Source organism: Cavia porcellus, unplaced genomic scaffold (assembly GCF_034190915.1).
Source record: "Cavia porcellus strain 051 isolate PalLab524CR breed Dunkin Hartley unplaced genomic scaffold, mCavPor4.1 scaffold_26, whole genome shotgun sequence".
In the NCBI taxonomy this organism is placed as follows: Eukaryota; Metazoa; Chordata; class Mammalia; order Rodentia; family Caviidae; genus Cavia; species Cavia porcellus.
In genome coordinates this window covers 37,270,455-37,284,655 of record NW_026947509.1, presented here as the reverse complement: position 1 = coordinate 37,284,655, position 14,201 = coordinate 37,270,455, and the positions used below count along the sequence as shown (strand labels likewise).

The window sequence follows — 14,201 nt, the reverse complement described above, 5'->3', positions numbered from 1 at the left end:
TATTTATTTATTTAGAAAAAGTTGCTTTTTACCTTTAAACAGAGTCTTGGAAATAAGAAACAAGCTAGTAAACATACAATATATAATAACAAAAAGTTAATTGTGAGTAATTTTTTTCAGGAAAGTGTAACTATCATGATTTTCTGTTAAACTTACAAAATAAATGCATTTTTGACATGAATGACTCTACCTTCTTACCTGTTGCTGATAATATATGCTGGGTTTTATGTTTTTTTCTAAATGCAGACAAGATTACAAAGACGATAGAGATTACATACCTCCTGGAGGCCAAGGCCTGGATGTACAGGGAGAAGGGGAAGGAGTCAGGGTGATGCCCTGAGGGGAAAGAAGTGGCCTGCAGCTCCAGAGAGTGAGAGACAGGAAGAAGAGTTCAAGGCACCCAGGCAGAAGAGCAGAGAAAAAGGGGCAGGCAGGGCGGAGGACAAGCCTCACAGATGTGTGAGCAAAACCTCAAGCAATGTAGAGCCGAGCTGCAGAGACAGCAGCCCCCTAGCAGCAGCACTTCTTCTGACAACAGCACTTCTGCTGGCAGCAGCCTTTCCCACAGCCACAGGAGCCGCAGCCACAGGATTGACAGCAGGTGTGGCGGCAGCAGGTGCGGCGGCAGCAGACGACTACAGGTCTGCAGCAGCAGCCGCAGCAACCACAGCAGCTGCCACAGCAACCGCCACAGCCACCACAGCCACCGCAGCCACCGCAGCCGCCACAGCCACCGCAGCCACCGCAGCCACCACAGCCACCGCAGCCACCGCAGCCGCCACAGCCACCGCAGCCGCCACAGCTGCCACAGCCGCCACAGCCGCCACAACCTCCACAGCCACAGCAACCCATGGTGTTGGTAGAGAGGATGCAGGTGAGGGAGGAGAGAGGACTCAGGAGAGCAGAGGAGTCTGACGCTGCCTCCTGCTGGGGGCCCTTAAATACCTCTTTTGGGGCTCATCACGTGGCAGCCACTTCCTCATTGTTTCTAGTAGCTTCCTGGGGAGACTTTCACAAGACCTGGAGTTGTTTTCCTCAGGGGACACCTCTGATCTTACAGACTTGCTTGTTTTTATCATGCCCTTCCTCAAGATAGGCTTTTCATGCCACGCATGACTAAAATACTGTCTTGCTTTAGTCTGTGTTTCCAGGTGCATCTGTGAACCTCCCTGAGCCTCGCTTGATGAAAGCTCATCTCCCATTTTGCAGGCACTGGGAGGCCTGGGCCCCTGCTGGGACCCTGCCCTGGGTTTCAGGGGACGATTCTCTGTTTTCATATTCTCTCTACTGAACGCATTAGGAGCTGGTGTCTCATGCAGCTAGACCAGGCACCAACGCCTCTTCTCCTATCCTACATTTCTGATCCTCCAATGTCAGGCAATTTTCTCATTTATTTTTCAAATTCATGTTTTTTTCTTGGTTCATAAGTTAAAATCTAGGAAAGTCACCTGCTCACATTGGCCTGGAGTTTGAAGCCTTGTTATAATATATCTCATCTGTTGTAGTCAGGGGTTTTATACAGAGAACAATTCAGATCAGGACATGGAGTTTATAATATTTTTATAATAGTCACCAGAAGTTAACACAGGAAAATGCAGGAAATCTATCTGTAACACCAATGACATAGATTATTTAGTCAAGAGTCTAAACCCCATAGCAATGTCTCACATGAGTCCAGATAAAAACCCAGAGCTCAGAACAATGCCTCCACGAGTCCAGCTGGAAGTCCAGAGCCCACAAGAAGGACTCATGCCAGTCTCTTTTACGGATTCGTGCCGGGAAGACCCAAGGGTCAGCGGGGGAAGCCAGAAAGTCTGTGCCAGCAGGATGAAGGAGCTGTGGTAGTGGGATGAGGGTTCTATGCTGGAGCCAAGAAGTCACATTCACAACAAAGAGCAGGGCTAGCCTGAAAGGCACCACAGCTGTCCTCAGTGACACGAAGACCCCGAGCTCCTCCGACCACAAGCACAGTCGGGTACATGCCAGGAAGCAGTGTGATGAGTTCATCCTGGAGACCAGGCAGCACATGTCTTCCCCTCCAGAGCCAGGAAGCAATGCTTGATGTGAAGACCAAAGCTTTTCCAGGAGAACCATCAGCTCAGACAGCAACTCGTAGGAGAACCCACAATGCCTCCTTAACACCTCAATCCCTCCCTCTCTAACACCTCCCTTCTTCTCCACCTATTTATGCTGGCAACCCTCCTCAGGTGGAGCATCTTCTCTCAATGCATGCTGATGTAATCCAGCTGGCGTTAAGTTGACCACCAGTTTTCAAACCATAACATCATCTCTGTGTATAGCCTTTCCCACTTTTCTTGAGTTTTGCATCTGTGTGAGTGTGCTAGGGACCAAACCAGGGTCCTCATGTACTCTGGACAAGTGTTCTTCCCCTGAGCAACATTCCTGGCCCTCTCCTACCATCAGTGTCCAATGGGTTTTGAAGAACACACAGTGATACATGTCCTATCACTGTGTCATATAGTTTTGCTACTCTAGAAATCCTCTGTGATCTGTCCATCCATCCTTTCTGTTTTCCATCTCTTGGACACCACTTATTTCTTTGCTGTCTTTAGAGTTTTGCCTTTATTAAAATGTTATATAGTTGCAATCATAACACATCTTTTTTTTTTTATCAGTACCGGGGATCGAACTCACGACTGCCTGTTTGCAAGGCAGGTGCTTATGCCACTGAGCTAAATCCCCAGCCCCACATGTCTGATTTTTCTAAACTATAAATTACGTCCTTGTCTAGATTTGTGATGTCAGGCCTGAAATAATCACGTGCTTATTGTGAGTACTACTTCGTTAGGTTCACAGTAAATACAGGAGCCTTACTCTGTATGCCATGTGTAGCTTTCACTCCAAACTCTTAAAGAAGAAAGGAACCAATCACTCATCGGCGACTTCACTCTAGGTAACTAATCATGTTTATTCTCAGCACAGCTGTGAAGGTTAGAATCTTAAATGTCTCCAAAAGGATCATGTGTGAAGACTTGTGCCACCCTGTAGCACAACTGGGAGCTAGTAGAACTGTAGGATAGGAGGCTTAGTGGAAGGAAGTTAGGGCCTGGGGGCATGGCTTTGAAGGTGCATTGAGACTCTGGCCCTTTCTTCTTCTTTCTCTTTTGTTCCTAGCAGCCCTGATGTGAGCAGCTCGCTCTGCCATACACTCCCACCATGATGTGCTGCCTTGCCACAAGCCCAAAGCCATTTGGCTAACCATAGACTGGACCCTCCAAAACTGTGAGCCAAAGCAAATCTTCCATGGAATTTCCCTTAGATACTCTGTTGCAGTGACAGAGAGCTGACTAACAGTGCTCCTAGATAAATATCATTATCGGTTCTTGAGGCTCCAAGGACACACTGAAGATCGTTTATCTGCTAGGGGCTGAGCCAGGGTTCCAGCTTTGGCTCTGCCTCTCTCTGGCTGAGCTGCATGCAGGGATCCTCTTGTCCCTTCTATGCAAAGCTCTCTTTCCTTTCCTCTGACTTCCAGGCTTGCTTTTATTCTTTCATGTATAACTTTGGAAGCCAACATCAGCAGCAGTGATTACAATTGTTCTTATTATATATCTAACATTTTGTGCAGAATTGTGGTTAGCCCAGGCTCGTGGCTCTGGGGAAATGCCTGTGATAAATGGTGGATGCTGACTCATGGCCTTTTCTCTGAAGGAGGCTTTCATGCTTGTTAGCACTTGGGGACCCTCTAAATGTCAGCTGCATTGCAAACCCAGGCAGCATGGTGAATGACCTTTGCTTCCACATCCAGGTTTAATCTCTTAGACATTTTTTTTTCCTTTCAGTGTCTCAGCGCCTAATGAGAAGCCCTCTGGGCTGAGAGTGCAGATAAAGAAAGCCTTCCAAATTACATCCCATTTACCAAGAGACTTGAGCTATAAGCTGCACTCTGGAACTTACGTTAATACATTTAAAAGAGTAAAGAAATTAAGTCTTTAGAATGATAGAAAAAAAAAGAAACTCTTCAGCTGAGTGTTAAAATCCTGGGGTAAAAGGTACATTTCACATTTACTTATTTATTTATTTATTTATTTATACATTTCACATTCTTATAAGAACAAAAGGTTGGGCATGGTAGATCATGTCTGCGATCCCAGCACTCAGGAGGCTGAGGCAGGAGGATTGCCATGAGTTCAAGGCCAGCCTGGGCTACATAGTGAACTCAAGTCCAGCTTGTACTACACACTGAAACCGAGACCCTCTGCTCGCCATTCCCCCCCAAAAAGGGCTGAGGTCTTAGCTCAGTGGCACAAGCACCTGCCTGGCAGAACAGGAGCTCCTGTTCTGCTCTTTCTATTTCTATTCCTGTAGCAGGCGCACTGCAGTGAATTCACAGATGGGAACAGAGTGGCAAAGGTAGCCAGGCGGAATCAACGGGGCCAAAGAAGCAGCACAGCACAAGACTTCCGGGGAGGAACTGGAGACCAAGCAGCATCCTGAACATTTCCTGCTTGCGAGCTGCCCCGGGATAAATACAGGCTGGAAAACCCCTCTTGCCCTCTTCCACCAGATGGCCCAGAAACTTAGTTCCTTCAGGATCATACACTCCAGAACTTCTTAGGAAACATGTAAACAGGAATAAGGATTTTAAGCAAAATCCTTGTGCAATCTTCTGGGGGCATTTCTAAACTTGCATCCTTTTCCTGAGTGCTGTGTGGGATATGTGGGCTATTTCCCCATGCATTTTTGTATAGCAATGGAGTGCTATGGTGGCAGAGGATGATTTTGTCCCCAGGAAACACTTGGCAATGTCTAAGGCACTTTTGTGTTGATACAGCTGAGAGAGATATGGCCCTAACTAGCAGTGACTCGAGGTCAGGGATACTGCAGGTCACCCCTGCAAGACAGAATTATTTAGCCTAAAATGTCAGTAGTGCCCAGGTGGAAAGAACTTAGGGTACTGCTTTATCTTTACAAAGCACTTTCCCATCTAATATTTCAAACAATATAGTGGCCTCAAGGTCACCTAAAAGGAAATTATTTCTCTGTTAGTTAACAAAGATGCATGAGAATTGCTGAATACACAGCTCTATGCAGAGAGGTTCTAGAGCTGAACCATTTGTGCGTCATTTGCCTCGAGATCCAGAGTACGAACTAGCCTGGCTGGTATGACCACCTACACCTGCATCAGCTGGTGACACCGTGCGGTACAGTCATGACTGATTTCAAACAGGTCTTAAGCGTCACTTAACATGGTATGTCTGGATAGTTGAAATAATTCTATATCCCTTCTCCCACTCCACCTCACCATCTAGCCCACTGTGCAGAAGCAGCATTATCATCTTGATCTCTCTGGCTGTTTTAGCTGGTAGCTACCTTTGTGTTTCTTCATGCATGAAAATTCCTTGTTTCTGCTGTTAGTCTCTGCTAAAACAAAGGGAAATTTAGTTTCCTTATATCACTTCTGACATATCCATATCATTATTTTTAGTAAAATCCATAACTGAAGGATAGGTTGTTTGATTACTATGACATAAAGATTGCCTATCAAAGATTAAATTTCCTTACACACAATCATTTGTTCTAGAATCTGATTCAATTTCTCTCTCATTTCTTTGGATTTATGTGCTATTGTGAGGACAATATTGCTTGACAAGTAGATTTTCCTCTTAGATATCAGTTGATAAAGCTTTTCAAGCACAAATTTCTCGTGCAAATTCTAAGATGCTGATGCATTTTAAATGCAGCAAAAAGCAGAACATTCCAACAATTTACTTGTGCTTTCTAAGTAATCACACACATGAAACACGCTGAGTATAAAAATGCATTGTCATGCTTTCCACCTGTGTGGGAAGGAGAATAACCTTTTATTGCCTTGTGGGTAAACTTTATATTGGTGCTAATTCTACAGCAGTCAATATTTGTGCCTAGGATTCCATTCATTTCAGCCATTGATGATCTATGGTGCCAGTTATGAGAGCCCCAGGCAGTGGGTTCCAGTCTCCTGACTGGGTTACCAGGCCAACAGGAAAAGGGGACCAAAAGGCCACAAGGTACCCAGAACCTTGGTGCTTACTCATGACACCTGAGTCAAGGACAGTGGGAGAAGGGCAGTGGGTGTTTCCAGGAACAGAAATGGCGGCTATGGTGGGCTAGGAAGAAGAACAAAGTATTCTCGCAAGGACAAGGACGAGAAGAAGGACAAGACAGGAAGCAGTGAGGAAACTGTAGTTCCTCAGAAGTATGTCATCTCAGGCAGGTCTCACCTTGCCCTGTGAGTGCCATGGCAGTCATTAGCCCTGGGGCTTCCAGCTGTGACCAGAAAAAAATGGGGAGTTTCCACATTCCTACCTGGCTCAGATTGCAGGACAAGAGCAAGCACAGATGTCCCTTAGACTCTATTTATATATCGTGGTCCCCCAAATTTCCTCTTTCTGTTTATCTGATGGCAGAGGTCAAATCAGAGTGAGCTGTGGTTGCAGATCATCTAAATGCTGGTAGGTTTGAGTTTCTGTACTGCAGACTGAGGATAAAAACCAGAAGACATAAACAAATTGCTGAATACAGCCGTGAAGGAGCCTTGAGACATTTAAAAGGATTCAGCTGGCTGAGGGCATCAGAAAATGTATCCCAGGCCTGTATTTTTTATCAAAATTTTGAGCTTGTTGAAACACAGATAATATTTCTTTTTGACAACATCTATATCTTGAGTTATATTTTGGTTCATATGTCCAGGACCATTAAACTTTTATCAATAACTTCTCTTCCTCGCATGCAAGGACTTAAGGTCCATTTTGAACATGTAAAGGAAGTTTCATTCCAGATTATAGTTACCTGAAGGAAAACATAAGGGTTATAGATACGTACTGAAGTTTTATTGGTTATCATTCTGTTCAGCCATCATAGTAACAGTGTCTTTAGTGGGGTGCATGTTATGACCTTTCCACATTTTCCCTCAACATAGGTCAGGACAAGTTTCCCAACAGTAATTTTTATAGGCCTAGACTTGCCATTAGTCAAAGCCAGAGGGACTGGTGTGCTAAAGCCTGCATCTCCCAGCATCCCAAATTCCCCTTTAGGAAGGGTCTGGGTGGCTGACATGTTAATCCACTCCCAAAATACTTCATGCCGATTAGAAACATGGTTAGCTCTTCCTAGCAAGGATCCTTTAGGTTCCCCAAACAGTAAAACTATTTTGGGCCATAGATATTTATTTTGTCCCTTTTTTCCTTTGCAAAAGTCCCAAAGAAGAAGGACATCTTTTGCATAATTACTCTAATATGTATGATTTTCATAGAAGGGGACAGTAGGGCAAAGGGTCAATCTCTTCATCCCTTATATGAATTGAACTGAGGATCAAAAGGATTAATTGGTCATGATTATGTACTAGCCAATTTTGGGCATCCACAGGAAGGCAGTGATTGGACTATATTGTCCTATATTCTACACAGCAGAGGTTAGTGAAATGAAAAGTATAATTCATGACAGCCTTATCCTGATTATCTATTAATAATGAAGTACCAGGTACCCAATCAGCCAGGCTGTGATAACCTTCTGATTTATGGTAGACTTCAGGAGGAGAGCCAGTCCAAGTGATGGGTCTGAGCAGAGCGGAATTAGGCTCATATGCCCAATCTTCATCTTGTTGTGCACAGTGCAGGTTATGCTAACCGTCATAGCAATGCACGTGTTTTCAGGGGTAGGGGCCAAACCTTGACGGAAAGTCAAGTGGCATGCTTCATTCTTCATCTCCTCCAGGCCTTTCCCACTGACTGTCTGGGATCATGTTGTCCTTTCGATGTCTGAGGCGGAGTATTGACATGTCCTGGTCTTCCTGCCTACGTTGATAGCCATAGCCCCTCACCATTGTCTATGGAAATATAAGCAAGCCCTTGTCCCGTGTTATTAGCATGGCGACACCCCACTGAGCTGCCTCAAGATCGGGCCAGAAGACTGGCCCTGACTGCCTTCAGCTACAGAGGAAAGAGGACGTAGCCAATGAGGCATGGAGGGCGGGGCATGGTGAAGATGCGGGAGCTGGATTTAAAAATTAAAAATATTATTGTCTCTTGGCTTCTCGAGGTGATCCAGATTTAATCCCTAAGGATTACACTTATGGGAGTGGTTGCATTTGTTTTGCCTTCTGTCCTGAGATCTGGCCCACAGCAAGAGGTGTGTGTCTCCTCCAAGGTCATCAGACCTCTGGTCCTCTGTGCTGGCTTCTTCAAGGGCCCAGCTCTCACTGACTGTCTATAATATTTCTAACTAGCTCAGCTGCCTGTAACAGTAAGATTGATTAAATCAGGATCCATCAGGAAGGGAGTCATGTAGCAACCTGACATGAATACAGAATAGGACCTTTTCTTGTAGGGGTTGGGTTAAGTGGCTGCTTCTGGCTTCTTCAAGGTGATGATATCTATTTAGAATATCAGTTCCTGATGCTTATCCTTAGGAAGTATGTGGGTACTTTTGATTTATCTTCTGTCTTGAGGTCTGGCCTACAGTGGAGCTGTCTGTCTTCCTAACAGTTACAAAGTGTCTGGCTTTCTGCACTGGCTCCTTTCAGGGCCGAGCCCTGTTTGACTGCTTACAGTATTTCTAATTAACTCAGCTGCCTACAACAAGATTACTCTTTTATTTTAATCCTGGAGTAATTATTATTCAGACCGAAAGTACTTAGCTCTGTCTCCTACGTTTCTGGGATCATCATGTGAAATCCAAACACTCATAAAACTCCCACTGAATCCACCAGGCAGGCAAGAATTCCCTGTTCGGGCCGCATCGAGTGCCAGTTATTGGTGACCTTTTCCATGGTGCCAGGTATCAGAGCCCCTGGCAGTGGGTTCCAATCTCCTGATTGGGTTACCGGGCACAATAGACAAGGAAAGAAGGAGCAAGAGACAAAGGGAGAGGTGCATAACAGGGATCTGGGATGGTCAGTTGTTCATGGGGAACAAAAGGCCACAAGGCACCCAGAGCCTTGGTGCTAGCTCATGACATCTGAGTCAAGGATGGTGGGAGAATGGCAGTGGGTGCTTCCTGGAACAGAAATGGAGGCTATGGTGGACTAGGAAGAGGAACAAAGCATTCTTGCAAGGAGACGGACAAGGACTAGGACAAGGCAGGGAGGCAATGAGGAAACTGTAGTTCCCGGATGCCTATCGTCTCTGGCAGGTTTCACCTTGCCCTGTGAGTGCCATGGCAGTCATTAGCCCTGGGGCTTCCAGCTGTGACCAGAAAAGAGCAGGGAGTTTCTGTGTGATAGATGTCCCCTAGATTCTGTGATAGCTATCCCCTAGATTCAGTGTATCATTCGTGGTCCCCAACACTCAGGCTTTAGTAAGCAGGTTTCTGGGAACTCTAAAGGAATAGATTCTGATGATGTTCATTTGTCATAAATGTGTAAGGTCATCAGTTCCAACGTTGCCTGTGGTAGTAGATAGGGCTTCCTGGTGTGTGCGTGGTTCCCAGAAGTCTTTCTGCAATCAGTTTTAGGCGTTTCAGTTTAAACATTATGTGATTCCCTTGTAACAGTTGAGCCAAACACCAGCAAGGAAGTGGTCTTGCGCCCATCTCTTTTCTCCCCAGAGCTGGTAGGTAAGGGGCGCTCTGCGGAAGGAGGCATCAGACTCTCCCTGGCTCCCGAGACTCCTCCCCTCGCTGCCGAGACTCCTCCCCTCGCTCCCGAGACTCCTCCCCTCGCCCCTTAAGTCCTCTCTGCTGACACCAGGGGTGGCTATAGTTTTGGTCACTGTTTTTATCAGGTTAATGATGCTTCCTTCTATTCTAAATCAAATGTGTTTGTAGTATAGAGGAAATCTAGCAGATGTTCTTTCTATATTTCTGTATCCTTATCAATTTTTGCTTTTAGATTTCCAAAGTAGTCACTAATATATTTTCTCTTGATAAACTACTTTTACTTCGTTAGGAAGAGACTCAGATAACATACATAGAAATTCTGTTTATTAATAATTTATAGAGAATTTTAAATTTCATGTTCATAAGACAGAAAGGATTGTAATTTTCATTTTGTAATTCTGCCCTTTCCCAGTGATGGAAACATGATTTTACTGGCCTCTCATTTTATCCTGCAAGTCTGTTACTTGTGCATTTGTGTTTCCCATCTGTATGCAAAATATAACATTGTTTTGGCAGTGATTGGTGCACGTAACACCACACATAGACAGACTCACAAATTCATAGAAAACCATGCCTAGGCTCCTGGGAGAGTCTCAGCTTTTCTTTCTCTCTTGCAGTGTGTTCACTGCCTCTGAGGAGCTGGGGTTATAAAGTCAGAAGTAGCTACCAGTCGTATGCAGCACAGTCTGTTTTTCTGACATGCTGCTGTACAGATGATCTTAGACAGCTGCATTATTTTTTCAGATGGAGTACTTTGTTCTAATTACACCAAGGTAAAACATAGGCTAAGACCGGCTCCTCTGGCAGCAAAAGCTCTAGGTTGTAAACCATATCAGGGGTGGAAGAGGAGGTGGAGAGAGAGGGGCTGGTACTCAGCTACACAGCCCTCTGGTTACTCCCCTCTGGTAACAAGGCATTAGCACTCCTGAGGCTGGCTTCCTGATTAGTTCGGAGCAATGCATCCATCTCTACGATCCTGACCCCATCCACATCTGCACGCTTTCGGGCTCCTCCTGCTGCTGCACCTGAAACTCTTTAGCTTCGAGCTCAGAAGCTGCTGATCTGCAAAGTGTGGAGAAAAACCCGATCAATGCTTCTGTCACAATATAATGAAAGCTATTTACCTTCTTTGCCTAGAGATTATCTTTACAGTTGTTACCTAGGAATATTTAACGTCTAAAGGAGCACCATGAAGGGGGAACACAAAGCCTTAAAAGAAACCAAGGTGGATTTGCCTTGGTAGCAGTCACCACACGCAAATAGGAACTAATCTGAATATGGTGGCATTTTAAAAAATGGTCCTAACCACTGAGCTTTCCCCCAGCTTCAGGTAACGAGTCTCAGGAAGTCTTTCCTCAAAGTCTTATGAAGATATTGGGAAGTTCACCTGGGGACCCCACACTATGGACTTTTGCTTTGTCGCAGGGTTCTTAGCTTGTGTCCACTTTTGCTTGGTTCTGTCCATGAGAAAGTTACCTCCATTTCCTCTTGCAATGACAAGCCAGCTCAGTTGCTGGCTTATGTCCCTAACATGAATCCTCATGGAAATTTAAAAGCAGGAAAAACACTATACTTGAGGAGTAAAGAAGACAAGGACTCTGAGGCTTTCTGAAGTGGGGTGTGAGGAGAAGGCCATTGGGGGTATCATTTCTCTTTTGTTAGATACAGCACCCAACAACTTTGAAGACGGCAGCTTTAATTAGGTTCACAGTTTCAGTGCACAATTGACTGGCTCTAAGGTGGATACTTCATGGCAGGGCAAAAATGCTTAGTTTATGGTGGCAGGGAAGGCAAGCGCCAGGACAGCCCCAGAGCAGAAGGGAACAGAAACCAGATGGACACAGCAAGGCCAGGACCCAAAGCCAGGATGCCATGACCCACTAGACACACCCAAAGGTGTGTGCTCTACCAGTCCCAGGCGTGGATCCCAAAGCCATGGAGCTGACCCTAAATATTTACCAATAATGAAATGTTATTTATTTTAACTGTATATATAACTTTATGTGTGTGTACATGTGTGTGTTTGTGTGTGTGTGTGTGTGTGTGTGTGTGCGTGTGTGTGTGTGTGTGTGTGTGTGATTTCTAACCAGGAGCAACTTTGCCCTCGAAGGAACACTTGTCTGAAGACAGTTTTGGTTGTCACAGCTTGGTCACAGGGGCAGTGCAGTATGAGTGGCATCTGGTAAAGAACAAGGGTGCCATTACGCAGCTAAGTTCCCCCACAAAGAATTTTGCAGCATGACAGCAATAGTGCAAAAGCCGAGAAACCCAAATCCAAAGACAGAGAGAACAGGTAACCATTCAAAAGGATCAGGTGGAGCCACACTAACCGGCCAGGAGAGGCTGCAAAAGTATTTGCTACTTTCAAAAATCAGTTTTCTGAAAAATAAATACAACTTGAATCCACTAGGAAATAAAAATGGGTCAAAAAGACTGTATATCTGTACATAAATAATCCTGGTAGGGCACCCGCCAGGAGGAACAGAGGAGAGATGAGAGACTTTATGCTCCATGTCCTTCTTTCCTACCAGAACCTGCCCCTGCATAAATGACGTTTTAAAAAGTTTGCGAAAATCCACAACACCTCATTTCAGTTTGTTCTCTGAAAGCAGTATCAGTTTTAAGTTCTTTAGCTGTGATGTCTTTGTGATCCATCAAGAGAGGTGGGACACCACGGCCTTTTCCCAGGAAGCAGCTTTAGGGGAGCCTGCATGGACTCAGCAATTTGTGTCCCAAGGCAAGAGCGCCCAGCATGGCACACTTGCACCGTTTTTGTCTTTATCTCCTTCATATGGGCACACACTAGCATTTCAGTCTGGTTGACCATGCATCACCACTAGACAGTCTGGTTGGCTATGATTTATTGTTACAGCGTTACAACAGAACCACACATACTTACCAGTACTGCTGCCTTGCCAAAGTTCTTGCCTGGACAGGTCAGGAGGGCCCCTACAGCACAAGGTCATTCAATTCCGGAGAAGAGCCAGATGGTGTCAGGTTCAGGAAACAAGGTGATCGAGGACACACTGCAGTGTGTGTCCACCTTTCCAGTGATGACACTGGGCAGCAGCATTCACTGTGTTTGCGTCATATCCAGGGGAGACCTCTATGCAAGGGTGCTTCCAGAACCCCGAGGAAGCTGGCAAGGATGACAGGGTAAGGGAGGGAGAGCGCCGTGAGGGGCATTAATGGCTGTGTGTCTTCTACTGTACTGCATCTCTAGACGGACCTGTTTGGTGTGCATGTTGGCCTCTCTGTGTATGGGAGGCAGATCATGGGCATCGGCCTTGCATGTGTAGACGCTGCCTTCATCTATTGGGTTTCGTGGCGCAGCTTTCATCCCTAAGATGCACTTACCATCCCACTCAGCCAATGTTTCCCTAGGACACAGCCTCAGTCTCCCCAGGGGTCTGACAGGGTCTGCACGTCCATGCCCCTTGTCAGGTGTCCCATGTCTCAGTGTCCCAGGTGCACTGAGGCATCCTGTGTCACAGCTCCTCCAGCACTGTGGGTGCTGGTACTTGCTGTGAGCTCGGTACTTGCTGATGTTCCGCACTGTGTCCCTGTCTGTGCAATGGATGCAGTAGCAGTGGTTGTGTCACTGTGTGATCTGTGACACAGGTGGGCTTGGGAGAGCACCTGAGCCTAAAGGGCACCGTGGCACTTACTTTGTGGCTGCTGCTATTAAACCCCAGCCTTGCAAACCATCACGCTGGTCTCCTGACCTCCTTCGCTTTTGACTACTGATCCTGATTCTCTGCGCATCATAGTAGTTTTCGGGCTCCCACACAAGTCTTGGATTTCCCTGCTGCTCACTCTTTTGCCCTTCTGGGAACAAGTGCCCCCCAATCAACTCCCCTGGCCTAAATCTTACCAACCCCCAAACCTATTTTGAAATGCCACCTCCTTTGGAAGAGGGTCCCGCTCTTCTGAATCACACCCACTCCCCACGCAGCAATGTGTTGTTCCTCCCGTCCACGGCACCTCACATCAGCGTGGGCCTTTACCACACTCTTTATTGTTTTGCATTGTGTGTGTGGAGGCTTGGGGGTGACCTGGTGTGTGTCACACAGAGTCCTCATTATCTGTGCATTCTCCAAGGCCACACCTGGGGAAGGTCATAAGGGGTGGCACATGAATAAAAATAAACACAATAAGATAAAGAAAGGCATCCATTTGGATTATTTTCGAAGTTTATTAATAAACTTTAAGACATTGTCTAGAGACAATCAGGCTACAGAAGGAGCATTTCCTATGCAGTTCACGCAGATGAAGTAACAGGTACATCAAAAGAAGGGTTTAAACAGAAAACACAGTGGAAACCATCACCTGAACTATGAACCTCATGAACACGACACCCTTCATCCTGGTCCTTGCATGGCATTCAGGAGGTCACCACCTTAGAACAGGAAACATTAAACACACTGTGTCCAGTCAGGGAAGAAGCTGCCGTGGAGTCCAGGTGCCATTGTCACAGCAAAGACAGAGTGGATGGGATGGAGACCAGCCTACACTGAAGCTTCTGACCCTGCAGCTCTGCAGCAGACAGTAGACTGAGACTCCTCCCGGGAACAGTGTCAGCACAGCGGCCAGGCCAGCAGTGC

General features: G+C 46.0%; 1 protein-coding gene across 1 annotated transcript; it reads right to left on the bottom strand.

Annotated features, from left to right (window-relative positions):
* Positions 1 to 885, bottom strand: LOC134473140 (keratin-associated protein 5-2-like). The gene has a single exon (XM_063236641.1). The coding sequence runs from the start codon at positions 850 to 852 to the stop codon at positions 511 to 513; it is 342 nt and encodes a 113-aa protein (XP_063092711.1). The 5' UTR covers positions 853 to 885; the 3' UTR covers positions 1 to 510.
* Positions 886 to 14,201: the final 13,316 nt, after the last annotated feature.

Coding starts and splice junctions, on each gene's coding strand:
- LOC134473140 (XM_063236641.1), bottom strand. CDS start 852: ATGGGTTGCTGTGGCTGTGGAGGTTGTGGCGGCTGTGGCGGCTGTGGC.